Consider the following 15,053-nt stretch of genomic DNA (forward strand, 5'->3'; position numbering starts at 1 on the left):
AGCTTATGCCCTACGTGAGAAAATTGAACTGGAATTGGATCGAGTTGTTAAAGAAGGGACAATAGAATCAGTTGAATTCTCAGAATGGGCCACACCCATTGTCCCCATTGTCAAAGAGGATGGTACCATCAGAATTTGTGGGGACTACAAGCAAACGATCAATCAAGCAGCCAAGTTAGACAACTACCCCATTCCCGAGATTGAAGATCTGTATGCAACCTTAGGAGGGGGCAAAGAATTCACAAAGCTGGATTTAAGCCAAGCGTACCAACAGCTGGAGTTAGATGAGGAGTCTAAAGGTTTTACAACCATCAACACCCACAAGGGTCTCTTCAGATACAATCGTCTCCCGTACGGCATTTCTTCGGCCCCAGGAATTTTTCAACGCACCATTGAAAGCCTCCTTCAAGGAATACCACAAGTTGTTGTCAGGATTGATGATATCCTCGTGACAGGCAAGACAAGACACGACCACCTGAAACATTTAAAGGAAGTCCTGGCACGATTAACTAAGGCAGGCGTGCGCCTAAAGCTGAAGAAGTGTGTCTTTCTACGGAACGAGGTGGTTTATTTGGGGCACCGCATCAACAGCGACGGCATTCAACCCGTAGACAGCAAAGTAAGAGCGATCCACGAGGCGCCTGCACCTACAAATGTCAAGGAACTTCAGGCCTTTCTGGGAATGTTAAACTACTATGCCTGTTATTTGCCAAATCTGGCCACTGTATTGGCCCCCTTGCATGAACTCCTTGCCAAAGACTGCAAATGGACTTGGGGTAAAAGACAGGTGGAAGCTTTTACTCAGGCTAAGAACATGTTAAGTTCATTAGATTTGTTAGTCCATTATGACCCAAGCAAGGAACTTGTGTTGTCCTGTGATGCCTCACCATACGGACTGGGAGCAGTGCTCTCTAACATTATCAATGGGGAGGAAAGGCCTATTTCGTATGCATCAAGGACCCTATCACCAGCAGAACGAAACTATGCTCAACTGGATAAGGAGGGAGCTGCTGTGATATTTGGAATCAAGAAGTTTCATCAGTATCTGTATGGACAGAAGTTCAAGATTTTTACTGACCACAAGCCACTTTTGGGTCTGTTTAAGGCAGACAAAGCTGTTCCCTCAATGGCATCACCAAGAATTCAAAGGTGGGCGTTACTTCTGGCAGGCTATGACTACGACCTCACATACCGAGAGGGATCTAAACATGGCAATGCTGATGGTCTGAGTCGTTTACCTTTGGCCGACACAGTAGTGAAGGTACCCATACCCGGTGAAACTATACTGTTGTTGGAGCGGCTGGAAGGTATGCCAGTGTGTGCAGATCACATTGCAGAGTGGACAGCCTCAGACCCAGTGCTACAACAGGTTTTTAGAAGAGTTCAGCAGGGCTGGGGTGATAAATGCCCCGATAGAAGTTTGCAGCCATTCTTTGTAAGAAGAGATGAATTAAGCACACACAATGGATGTATCTTGTGGGGGAACCGTGTGGTTGTTCCAGCTCAGGGTCAGCGACAGCTTTTGCAGGACCTGCATGCTACTCACCCAGGAATGGTGAGAATGAAGAACCTGGCACGCAGCTACCTATGGTGGCCAGGGTTAGACACAGATATCGAGGAAATGGTCAAGTCATGTGAAGTATGTCAGCTGCATAGCGCCGCACCTGCTGCTGCACCCCTCCATCCTTGGGATTGGCCTGAAAAACCCTAGTCCCGCATACACATCGACCATGCAGGACCCTTTAAGGGACAGTTGTTTCTTATTGTGGTAGATGCATACAGCAAGTGGATTGAGGTCTACCCAACATCCAGTACCAGTGCAACAGCTACTATAGAGAAACTCCGACAGGTTTTCGCCACCCACGGATTACCTGAAATGGTGGTCTCGGACAATGGCTCTGGATATACAAGTGAAGAATTTGGTGACTTCATGGCTAGGAATGGCATCTTACATGTGAAAACAGCTCCTCGGCATCCTTCCTCTAATGGCCTGGCAGAGCGGTCTGTCCGCATATTCAAAGAAGGGATGAAGAAAATGGACGAATCTGGAGGTACCGTGCACACCAAGCTTAGCAGGTTCTTGTTAGCCTATAGATCGACACCCCAGACCACTACTGGAGTGACACCAGCTGAACTTCTGTTCAACCGTCGTCTGCGAACCCGTCTGGATCTCATTCGACCAGATGTAAGACAACGCGTAGTGACCCAACAACTGTCACAGAAGGGACAGCATGACAACACAAGAAAAGAACGACAGTTTGCTGAGGGAGACAGCGTACTAGTAAAGAATTTTAACCCGGGGTTGAAGTGGAAGAATGCACACATTGAAAGTAGAACCGGCCCACTATCGTATACAGTCAAGTATGAAGACGGGGTGGTGGCTCGTCGACATGTGGATCACCTCCTTAAACGACATGGTGTGCCCACTATTGATATTGAGGACGATGATTTGCCTGAATCAACCACGTCTGCTGAGCAAAACCGTGTGCTTTCCAATGTGAAAGTGGGGGACGAGAGTGCATCCACTGAGGAAGTTTGCAGAGAGGGAGAGGTTCATATTCCAGGGCCTCAGGCAGAACCACCAATGCCAGCGCTGGCACAGTCTAGGAAGTCTCAGCGTTCTAGGAGAGCTCCAGAGTATCTCAAGGATTACGTGACTGTGTGAACATTGTTAAGATTTCAATTTGTTAACAAGTCTGTGATTTTCTAAGGACATTGAGACATTATGGAACAATCAGTTGATGTTTACATTGAGACATTATGGAACAATCAGTTGATGTTTACATTGATACATTATAAAACAATCTGTTGAGTTTTTTTGAAGGGACTGTTTCTGAACTAAGGGAGGAAAAGATGTAATGTATGCGTAATGTATGCGTGACGTATATTTGTATTGAGTTGCATTATGGGATTAAAACCAGCGAGTTGAGCACATGGCCGCCATCGAGCAGTTGTTGATTTTAGCCGTCGCGTTGCTCCTCCCAGTACACTACAAAACCGCGCTTGCAGTGGCAGAAACTTGAAAAATCAAATTCCTTCATTTTTGCTCATTAATAGCTTTTAGGTAGATAAGAAATAATAGGTAGTTAATAGCTTTTAGGTAGATAAGAAACCTGATGTATTTTGTTCCCCCCAGAAGTCTTCTAATTTCGAGAAAACAAAAACAAAGTCAGTTTTCGTGATCGGAGCCTCAAAGTGACACAATTTTAAACCCGAAATTCGCTATCGTTAACTCTCGTCGCGTTCACAAACAAAGCCACATTGAAAACTTTGGATGCTTTCTATCAACAGAGAAACTCTTTTCCATTCGCTAAAATAAAATTCCAGGGCTTAAGCAAAACTCTTCGAACTGAAATAATTAAAAAGGTGGGGAATACTTTTCACGACACTAGAAAATCGAATTAAACAGCAGTTTTCAACGGAACTATTAAATATTTGGTATAACTCCAAATTTTCTCAATTGTCGTTTAAACACACATGTAAATGTATATCTAAGACATACCTGAGAATTGGCTTGGGTTGTTGAAGGCAGCATATTTACCAATGCATCGTAGTCCCACAAAATGTTGTGTTATCGATCAAAATAGCCTGTCTTACAGCTAAACATTTCTTGGGTCCAAAATACAACAAAGCAACTGTTTAGCGCGAAATTCCTTTTGCATCTTCATCCTTAGCAATTTACCTTTATCGTGGTTTTTTTCTCTTGACGAAAGTGTGTACAGAACTCCAGAACGATCAATTTGCTTCTTCAAACTGCCTTGGCGGTTTGCTGGAGAATTGTTCTGCGTTATTTTAACTCCGTGACATTCTCGACCCCAGAGCTCTTACTGCGCAGACTCACTTACGTCACAACATCGTGTTTCATGCCACGTGTATTATGTCACGTAAGTCACAATTCTGATCTTGTGGCAAAATGGACCCAGGTTGGCTTTTTATCTTACTCTTTTGTTGAAAAGGGAAATTTGCAATGGAACATTCGGCAAGAGGAACGAAAGACGAGCATTTGGGGTTAAAACATTCATTATCGTGGCGTTTGGCAATTAGAAGTATTTACACAGTTTACGGTCATGCTGTGAGAATTTGCCGAAGTTTGATGCTCTCTAAGTGAGAATCTTTCCAATAACCCAAGCCAATTCTCAGGTATGTTTAATAGGAATATCTGTATGAATGTTTGAGCGAGAATTGAAAAAATTATTGTTATACCACATGCTAAATACTGCCGTTGAAAATTACTATTTCATTCAAATGTTTCTCTGCGCGGTTTTTTAAGCGAACGCGAGGAGTGTTCATAATAGCTAATTTCGGGTTTAAAAGTTAGGAAATTTGTGACTTCGACCACCTAAATCGATTTTCTTTCTTTTCTTGAAATTAGAAGACTTCTAGGGGAAACAAACTACATCAGGTTTCTTATCTACCTTAAAGCTATTAATGAGCAAAAAAATGAAGAAAATCGATTTCTCAATTTCTGCCACGAAATCGAATTTTTGCTTGGCCGATCGTAAAAGTCACTCTTAAAAAAAAATGTTGTTAAAGGGACTGCGTCACGAATTTTAGCCAAAATTAGGCATGGGAAAACGAGCTTCAAGTTTAGTGAAATATAAAAATAATCCCTTAAAATAGTGAAGGGACATTTCGATAACACAAAAAATACAAAAGAAGGTACGGATGGCCAAAAGTGACGAAGATTGAAACGGATTGCGATATGGGTTTTTGAAATATTGTTGGGCTGAACAATTTTCAAAGTTAATCTCGTTTGCTTGTAACTTTAAATTGTATCGCCCGGGAGACAAATGTGGTTCCAATGAAGCTATGGTTTTGTCATTTCGATCCATAGAAGTAATTCCTTTGTAAAAATTAGGATTCATAGCAAGTATTGGGCAAAACTAAATAGAATAAACTTCAATCAGCCGTGACACAGTCCTTTAAGACTAAAACAAGACCAACCGATGGTAAACATAAGTGCCTTCATCACATTTTAAACTAGTGATATTTTAAACACAATAGCAAGGTTGAATATACATTTAGATTTAGCTTTTATCTTTCTTAATTTTTTAAGTACAAAAAATTTCGAATCAAGATTCCATTTAGAGCCAATCAACAATGAAAAAAATGGACCCTACTACTTGTGGGCGTGTCTATTCTAAGGGATTCACAGCATCCATGCGGCAGTCATGGGCAGACTAAGTTACTAAACTTACAAATAATCCATCCTGTCAAAACCATCAAAAAAATTTGACACGAGGGAAGATCCAATCTGTCCATTCTTATCAATATTCCTGTAAAAAATTACGTACGTAAACAACAGCGCTGAAACAGAAAGCTTTGTAGGATGAACAATGTTGAGATAAATGGCTTAAAATTGCTCCGATTAACCTATGTTAACGACTTACGGTGGCTGAAAACGGTTTCCACTGTTTTTTTTAAAAATTGTGGTCATTTTTTAACATAACAGGTTACTACAACAAAAGGTATAACCTGTCAAAACACCCTTAATTTTAGCTTTAAGTACTCATGGCTCACGTGAATTAACACTCAAGAGAAGTTGAGGCTGCAATACGAAAGTTACAAAATGGGATAGCACCGGGAATCGACTCTATCACGGCTGAATTACTAAAGGCAGATGAAGAGTTCCCAACAAACAAAATACATCAACTGTTGAAGAATATATGGAAGCACATGAAAATCCAAACGAGCTGGCAGGAAGAGAAGGCTAACCATCAGACTAGCAAAGAAAAAACGTCTTAAGGAATGTAAAAAAGGCGAGGTTTTAGCTTACTGTCCATTGTAGGGAAATTTCTGGCAAGAATCCTCATAGTCAGGATAAGATGTGGAGTGGACTGTCAGTGGAGGAAAGGACAAATAGGCTATAGGTTGGCCCACACTCTTCGTTTAAGATAACAGAAAATGATTAGTTTTCCTTTTTGGACATTGTCTCGTAGCGCAATAGCTTAGAAAGCATTTTAACATCGATTTTCCATTGATGAGCTTGGCAATAATTATTTGTTGATGTGGTCAGCGTCAGTTCTTAAAACGAGCATGGCGGCTGGCTTTTCAAACAAACCTGCTCGATTTTTTTCCTTCCTTTTGATGCTGCTATTGTATTCGTCAAACAGAAAAATGTTGAGACGATTACTTACACTTGTCCCACGGACCTCTTCGGAAACATTGAGTATTTATGCACATATGGCAGCAACCCCGGGTAGCAACCTAAGTATAAGAGGAACTCGAACTTTGCTGGGCATAACAAGTAGCGTGGCCGAGAAAGTGGAAATAATCTCACATAATGCCATGGAAATAATGCCGTATAAGTGGAGCGGTGGGAATTTTAAGGTGACAGTTTAAATATTTTCCTTTTTATGATAGCAGGTTATTTACGTTTGCGAATAAGTTAGAAGAAGTCGAAATTAAAAAAAACAATTGGAATTGTGCTAGTGACATTTGAGTACGGCTGCATGCTGGATTTGAAGAACTGTACTCTTCTTAATACCTTTCAGAAAAATTTAAAAGTAAGAATTTTGGAAAATTTTGCTTCTATTTTGCTTTGGCACTTCGTCCTTTATTGCAAATGGTGTCGACATTGTCTTGTCTAAATGACTGTCATTTTAGTAATTTGAAATGATTTGATTTGGTTTTACCATTTTTATCAAGTACTATGATGTGGTGTTATTCTTTTATTCGTCCACTAAATATACGCTTGGCGGCAAGCATCTAAAAATGGGCTAATTCCGGCTTGCTAAAAGGCCCGTTTTGTGGGTTTCGGGTATTGATTATTTTCGCCTCAAAATCTCGAGTATTATCAAGAATGATAATACTAATATAATTTTGTGGAGAAAGTTTAAAGGAAATCGAAATTTTGATCCAAATTGAGTGGTTAATCCTTTGGCGGACAGCCTCTTAAGAGTCATCCCACTTAATGGTGTTTTTGTCAGCTTATACCGCTGTCATGGTAACTTGTTATGTAAAGCAAATGAACATACCAATTATTGGGCGGTCGTTCGATATTATATTTGTAGTTCCAAGTAATAAACAATGGTAATATTGATCAATCAAAGTATGGGAGCTGGCATGTGCTGGTTTCAAACCGTTGCCAGCCAACTTAGATACGCGCGAAATAATAAGGCACCCTCGGCCTAGTTCCTAGGGGCTCACTCTTGTTGCAGTGACCACACAAAACCTGGGACGGGCTCTTTGGTGACCTCACCGCTTACGCAGAGCGTAGACGCCTTTACGCCGCGCACGCAAAGGGACTAGGCTGAAGAAAGCATAATTCATATTTTCCATCCTCCCCCTCCGACTTTTTTCAAGGGGCAAGTTGTCCTACAATAAGTATTGCAGTACCGCACTTAACGAAAAATAACGAAAGTCGTTTACATGGCTTACAAAATACGGAGTTTATGCATTGTTTAACTCATTAATATTTTGAATAAGATAGATATATACTTACAGGAGGCGTAGATTTTTTAATCCTTTGAGAATAAATTTCAAGCCGTCAAAAGAGAGCAAGTTGCGTTTCAGTGAACTGAGAAAAGTAATCAATTAAATAACGTATTATGATGAAATTCAGTTTATTATTCATGCACGTTCGAATTCATATCTACAATAACTGTTTGTGAGGAGAACGTTAGGGACCGTTTAAATGGAGAAACAATTTCCCTCGAAGGAGGATTACCCTGTCAGCCCCTGAGCCATTTTTACCGATTGTTACGAAAAAGTTGCCCCTGTTCGCCAAACAAAAACTTAGCCCTTCTGGTTTCGTGCACACTTTTTATGTCCCGACTTGTTCCAAGTAGGCGGGTCTTACATATGTAAAGTGTTGACATGGAAAAGACATGACTTTGGCCCCCCTCCCCTCAGCAGGTCACCGTATCTTAAAAGTGAGTGGTCCTCCACCAAGGCTTACCCTGCTTCCACTTCCAGAGCCAACTTTGTGATTGTCATGCAAATAGTTTGCGGAAAAGAAATGTACGAAGATTCCTTTGTCGAAGTTGAAAAACTTTTGAATCTTAACTAGCGCTTTTGCAAATTTTCACAGTTCCTGCAACGATTAATTTTACCTGGGTCGAACGACTCTGGTTTATCGTTGCTAAATACTTAAAAATTTACTCCAGACAACTAAATTAATTTCCCTCGTTTCTGGTAGGGAATGTTTGTGGGATTTTTTTAACCATCGGACGTACGTTATTTTAATTACGTTACAGTGCATGAAAGCCATCTTTAATATACTACAAGAAGATTAAACAAAATAGCATTAAAACCAAAGATTGACAGCCCAAATGAAACAAATTTAAAAAAAAAAAGGAAAATATATTCCGACTTGTTACATAAGCTGTAAAAACCCCTAAATCTTAATATTGTTGAAAATGAAATGAATTGTTAAAAATAAAATAAAGAAAGTATAATGTATGGACGGCTTGCAGTCGCGGAACACAATTATTTTGCAACATGTTCAACTTTTCTATTAGTCCCACATATCTTAATTTCTTGATTAAACGACAGGGCCCGAATAAGCTAATTTTACTTTGTTCCAGGAGAAATTGGTCCTTTTGGTTCATAAAACAATTCCAGTGATCCAGCTCAATCGGTTTCTTGTGAAAATACCCTCGCTTAACAAACGCCCTGAAAATTACAAGCTCAAATAAACGCAGGTTTACAAGGTCGCGCTTTAAATAAAATCCCCCAGCATTTATATAGAAAATACGAACAAGATGGGCCTGTTACCATACATCAAAACTCTAACCTTGTTAAAAAAGATATGTAAATATTGATTTGTACCTTAAACTTGATGCCAATAACTTCGTTTTAAATCCCAAATTGGAATTTGGATATTATTGTATCGAAATAGACCCAAGTTAAAATTTGAATATATCTAAATAAGCCTGTTTACGATTAATTTAGTGGAATTTTTTAATGTTCTCCATTTGAGAAATTGTGAGAAAAACACGAGTGAAAAAATGGAAAATTGCATGCGAGGCCATGCAGTTATTGTCATTATTCACAGGGCTTGCGAGGCTTTGCGTACAACTATTGGACCGTAATAAGAGAACTTCTACAGGAGGTATATTTAAGATATTTCATTCATTTGCATATCGGAAGATACTCACATGTGTTCCACATTTTCTGGAAGGTAAAATCCTCCTCTAATGAAGTTGCTTTCAAGTTTTCTTAAACCAAAACATAAACAATTCCAAGAAAGTAAGAAATCCTCAGTGGCTAATTGGGTGGGAAAATTCCTTGGGTGACAAAATTTAAACTCGAATAATTATCAAACCGGTCGATACTTTATCAGAAAAGCTTTTGTATAAAAAGCCACAATAAAAAGAGAAACATGTTTAACATTTCAATAATATTTTTGCTTCTTTCCTTTTTCATCAGCAGAGATTTGTGTATACGGCAAATGAATACATAGTCGTGTTGATAGCAGCTATATCAATTCCTTAAAAAAAAGAAAGCTGTTTAATCAGGTTCATTTGTATAACGTTGCATTTTTGTAAGGCCCTATACAGTTTGCCATGGAATCGCACTGCTCAGATAATTCTCGCATTCTGATTGGCTATCGATGCGAGGATTTAGCGTGGAATCGGGACTTGTGCGATGTTGTACCGGCTTCACAAGATTGTTCGTTTACCTTTAAAATCGCAAATTTTGACTTAGAAATACGTCAATTTATACTTAGCAAAGTCGGCGTAACGTTTAATAACCTGCTACTTTATTCGTGTCGTACGCGACATCCACAAGCAAGTGATAATCCTCCCTCCCCCAAACAAAAACAAACAAACAAACAAAAACGAACAAACAAACAAAAACGAACAAACAAACAAACAAAAACAACCAAACAAACAAAAACCAGCAAAAGGTGTCTAAACTGGTCGTTACCTTTGCGCATGTGCCAGAGTTGCACTGTCTAAGTCGTTCCTAACACGCTTAAATAGCAGTGAGTCCAGCTGCTAACGACCAAAATTGTTCACTTTTTGATAAAAGCATGAAACTTTGCCAGATTACTAACATCTTCCTGGCGAACATTTTCAGATATGGAGCCAGCCCAAATTAGCTTCTGGAGCTTCGTACTGCGCATGTCCCAAATCACGACTACATGAAAACGAGGCTCAGACAAATAATCCTTCTTTGTAATGTAGTTTCTGTTTAAAAGTAACCTTTTGACGTTTAATAATGCTTATGTTGGCATGGGCAATATTTTTATTCAGTCAGATGACCTGTCAATCAAGTGACCTGTCACGTGACTCGTCTGAAAGGTCAAGTTATTAAGAAATACTGTAGGTTATTTTGGAGAAAAGTATGACACTGTATGAGACAGTTACATCTTCAAAAGAAGCATTTCAATGCAGGGAACCAGGATTTTTTCAGCTACTGGATCTTTGTTCTGTACATGTCCCAAAGCACATGTGCATGAAAACGAGGCTAAGACAAGTGACCACATTTTACAGTATAGTTTATCACTTGATTTTAGTATAGGCCTAAATTGATCGTGTTTGTGATTAGAGACAACAATATCAAACTTTTTATGCTGTTTAATGACATGTTTTTCGACATTTGTTGTTTACATTGTACATCCCACTCTAATTCACTGCATGTTTTCTTAGAATAGTGCTAAAGGTACATTCGTCATAGATAAGCTGACAGAGATTCTGCTAGTAAATTGTGTATGATGTTTCTCTAATCCATCCATTCCTTTAATATCTCATGCTATTTTGCGGTAGTTACATTATAGCTAAGTCAGTTACAGTTACCACCGCAGTTACACAAGCCTGTGCAAGCCAAGCTTGCCTTTGCACACTTACAACGACCTGTGCATGCAGTCTTGCAGGTGCAGCGGATGAGTTCGTAGCAAGTATCCTTCATCTGGGGCTGTGTCGTCCAAACTGGAATCCAAGCCTTGTCATTACGTTGCCAGCCCCATTCAGAAGGGCTTGGAAGAACTGGTTGCGTTAAAATTGTTTGGGCCCAAACATATCCACCTTGATACACTGCACGCTTTGTGTGTTGTAGGAGTGCCGCTTGGGTTGGTGGAATCTTTTCCAGGGTCCTAGACTTCTTAGAAAAGAGTTCCTGTCTCTCTTCATTTACCTTTGCCAGATTACTTGTGCGGTCGTATAGAAGAACAACAAAACGTTCAATCACCGCCAAGGAAGCATCGTCGACCACTTCAGGTAAGGAGGATGAGGCAAGCAGAGTAGATGTTAGCTCTGGGAATACATCCCAGATGTCCCATGCCGTCTTCTTTCCTCTGCCCGCGAAGAAGGAAACGGTGTCGCATCCAGTTAGGGCGTGGAACATGGGCAAAACTGCAGCTCTTTCACGCCCTAACGATGAAGCAATGGCATGGGCAGCAATGTTCTGCAAGTGTTTCTCTGTGCCATATGCGACCCACAGTTCCTCTGCTGGGATGGTGTTTACAATGGATGCAGCTAAAACAACTACGTCTGTGTCGTTGGTCCTAATCATTATTCTCTGATGTCCACAGAGACTGGCATCCAAAACGTGTACCATCAGACGTGTGTCTGCCTCTTCATGGGTGCATGGTGCAAGGCTAGCCAGGTCTAATCTGTTGGTGGATGACAAGACACTCTCTCCAGAAGTGGTATACAACTCCTTGTCACGGGGTATCTCCATTGACACAACGTAGCTTGCTAAAAGAAGAAACAGCTCATTCTTGTTCTCATCATTTCGAAGAAAGCCTTTCCAGTCTGTGGGGATTCGCGTTGACGTTGTGACTTGACGGCGCTGACCAGTGCCTCTTCTTTCGCGCGTTGCTTTCTTCAGCGATCCCTCTTTATACACGTCCCACACCAAATCTACTCGTTTCACAGACTGGAGCTGTCTTGCAATGTAGGGACCAAACACTGTTTGGCAGTACTCTTCAAAGGTACGTACCGTTCCTGGCGGCAGCATCTGGACGATAACTGCTCCATCCAGTATGATTGCATCTGGAGTTGGCTGTCCTGTCTCTGGGGAAGCAACAGCCTTAAGGGACTTGACAAGATCTGCCTTCTGCCCTTCTCTTAGCTGACCTAGGTGAGATAGGGAGGGTGGCCACGGCTGGTTCTCGAACTTGAAAAACTCTTCCAAATCTCCATCACGACTCTGGCATGCAATGTAAAGCCTAGAGAAGAGGGCGCAGTCCTCTTTGAGAATTCCAATCTTTTCCTTATCTTTTGAGGGTGCTTTCTTGCTTGAAGTGGCGAACATCGGCAACTTGTTCTTTTTGATGGTGCCTGTCACCGGCTTGCTTCGGTCGATAAACCGTTCCTGAACGAATGTGTTAAATTGAGCCTCTCCGATCGAGATAACATTTTGTACTGTGTTTATGATGGTTTCGTCTGCGACATCTCTTGTGTGCACTGCTATTAGATCTTTGCTCTTTTCACAGAAAGGATTTCCTAGCTCTTCGAGCGATGAGGCAACGTTCAGGACATCTGTTGCAAATGCGGCTTGTGTAGCTGGTGTTTGTTCATGATGTTGATACTTTGGTGCTCGCGTTGAATCTTCAAATTCGTTTGTCATACGCGCTACTTCCGGCCCACCTACCATCCACCTTCTGAGTGCTGCAGGGTTCTCTGTCAACCCAACTGCTCCTCCCTCTCCCTTTACTTCTGAATTTAGCTGCTCATGGGCTTGATCAAGTGCGATGGAGGAGAACAGCCTCTCCGACTTGTGTACCACAAATGATCCATGGCAAAACTTTTGGAACACATCTTGATGTTGGACAGGAAGCTCACACATGTCCCGAATGTGAACTGAAAGCCACCTTGCGTAATTGATCTGGTCCAGGGCAAACATCCAAGGGATAATCTTGATCAGCGCATAAACATAGAGGGCAAAGTCAGCTTCTCTGAAAGCTCGAGCAAGTTGCAAACAGCAAATTTCAAAATGAAGAACTCGATCCCAGTATAGAAACAGTGGGTACTTTTTTGACATCTCTTCTTTCCACTGATCAAACGACTTCACTTCTTGACCGTCAGTTACGGTGGAAACGTATACCTGGTAGGCCTTATGCTGCAGAAGGTGAAGACTGGCAGCCGTCACTTGATGCGCACGCCTTGTTCTTGTTAGGTGGCTTGCGGTGAGAAACGAATTGGCCACACCTTGAGTTGCTACACCTGCCGTGGATAGAACCTCCGTCCATCCGGTACCATCCATCCATTTTCCAAGTGCTTTATAGGCTGTCATTTCAATGTGAAGCCCACCGAGCATTAAAACAAAGTGATCTTCTCCGTAAGTACCGGTAAAGCTCCACTGGATCTGCTTAGCCAGCGCAAACAAGGGCTGGTCGAAGGCAATTACCGGAATCTGAGCTGGATTCACATGGTGCACGGCAGCCCTGATGACGTCCATAGAGTGGTTGATCATCCATCGCGGGAAGCGGGAAGCGGGTGGATGCCATCCCCCGTGAGGTGTTTCAAAATTTTTAAAAGGGGATTAAGTCTATAATACTGAAACTTTCAGTAGCAATATATTCATCCCTTGTGGAAATTTTGAAACGTCAAACATATGTTCATAGTATTTCAAGTTGTCATTGCAACGTCATAATTACAAGCAGGTCTGGCCAAAAATCGTCATTATTAACATTTTTCTTTATTCTTTTCCAGTTTTTTTGAAACTAAATCGTATTATTTGTTTATTTTTACATTCCATAGGCATTCTGGTTTGATTTTCCATTAATTTCTTTTATTTTCTGTCTTTCTAAGCTCATGGTGGAATCCAAGATGGCCGATCCAAGATGGCGGCTTAAATGACGTCATGTGACTGGTCAGGTGACATGTCACATGACTAAACACAATACGCTAAGTGACATAGAACCCGTTAGGCTTTTAACCAACACAAAACACTGGCTACAGTTAAAAAATACGGCAAATTGTACGATTATTTGTCTTAACCTCGTTTTCATGTAGTCGTGATTTAGGACATGCGCAGTACGGAGCTCAGGTAGCTAATTTGGGCTGGCTCCATATCTAAAAATGTTCGCCACAGGGATGTTAGTAATCTGGAACCATGACATATAATTTTTATCAAACGAGAATCGTATCGTATTTTGGAGAAAATGAAGGTGTACTGGTACCCTAAAGCTAATGTCCTTACATTATTTTTAGTGACGTCAGATTCCGGAAAGCGTTTTGTGGAATAACCTGCAGGAAGTTTCTCGAGAGGTCTCTGAAAAAAAAAAATAAGAAAAGATTTGGCAGGTTTTGTTTAGTCACGAGCATAGTGTATAAAAATGATTGACTAAATCATTATCAATTATGATTTTTAACTTTTACTTACAGTTTCTTCAACCATTTAAGATTTGCAAACGAGTCTTCCGAAATGGAAGACAAATAGCATCCATAGAGATCTCTAAAGGGAGAAATCACAACATTTCGAAGTAATTGAGAATCAGTCGCGGTGAATTTAGTCAAAGATTTCACAAAGAACTTACAGCTCCACTGTGTTGAAAGGAATCCCTCTCGGTATGTACCCAGTGGCGTTGCATTTTACTCTAACACGCGTCTTACCAAAAGGAGCACAGGTACACTCGTCTGGGCAAGCGCTTCCACACGTCACTACAAGCCACAGAACCAAGGTGATCAGCTTCAGAAGAATTGAACACATCACTGTAGTGCCAACTGCTGCCGTCTGGGATAAAACAAAATATAATCGAGTATTGGTCACACAATGGTGTGTGATAAAGCTTAAAGAAACAGATATAATGACATGTTCTCTTCGAGATTTGAGCTCACGATGTACCCGCTGCATATGACCAATTTTATCGATTAAAATAGTCATCTTTTTTCTACAACCTGCGTTCTTCATCTGCCATCTGCAGCCGCCATTCCTTTTGAAGGACATAGTTTGGTATGGAAGAAAAACAAACAATAAATAAATTCTTTCTGCTACTTTATTGTTACTTATTTTCGCGGGAACTTAATTTCGCGAAAATGGAACAGGCATATTTCGCGGCACTTAATTTTCGCGATTTGGCCAAAAATACCTAATTAGCATAAAAAATACAATAGAAAACGTTTGAAATAAATTTTCGCGGGTCTTTAATTTCGCGATTT

At 40.8% G+C, this 15,053-nt stretch overlaps 1 protein-coding gene across 1 annotated transcript in view; it reads right to left on the reverse strand.

Annotated features, from left to right (window-relative positions):
* Positions 1-14,903, reverse strand: part of LOC144633655 (uncharacterized) — a 52,805-nt gene extending 37,902 nt beyond the window's left edge. Inside the window, exons 1-6 of the mRNA XM_078492502.1 lie at positions 14,432-14,903; positions 14,278-14,349; positions 14,095-14,166; positions 9,102-9,161; positions 7,445-7,519; positions 5,199-5,276 (exon numbers count right to left, since the gene is read on the reverse strand). Of these exons, the coding sequence (XP_078348628.1) occupies positions 5,199-5,276; positions 7,445-7,519; positions 9,102-9,161; positions 14,095-14,166; positions 14,278-14,349; positions 14,432-14,841 (767 nt within the window). The 5' untranslated portion in view covers positions 14,842-14,903. The remainder of the gene's footprint in view (positions 1-5,198; positions 5,277-7,444; positions 7,520-9,101; positions 9,162-14,094; positions 14,167-14,277; positions 14,350-14,431) is intronic.
* Between the last annotated feature and the right edge of the window lie 150 nt (positions 14,904-15,053).

This window comes from Oculina patagonica, chromosome 1 (genome assembly GCF_052425735.1).
Source record: "Oculina patagonica isolate OP01 chromosome 1, crgOcupat, whole genome shotgun sequence".
NCBI lineage: Eukaryota > Metazoa > Cnidaria > Anthozoa > Scleractinia > Oculinidae > Oculina > Oculina patagonica.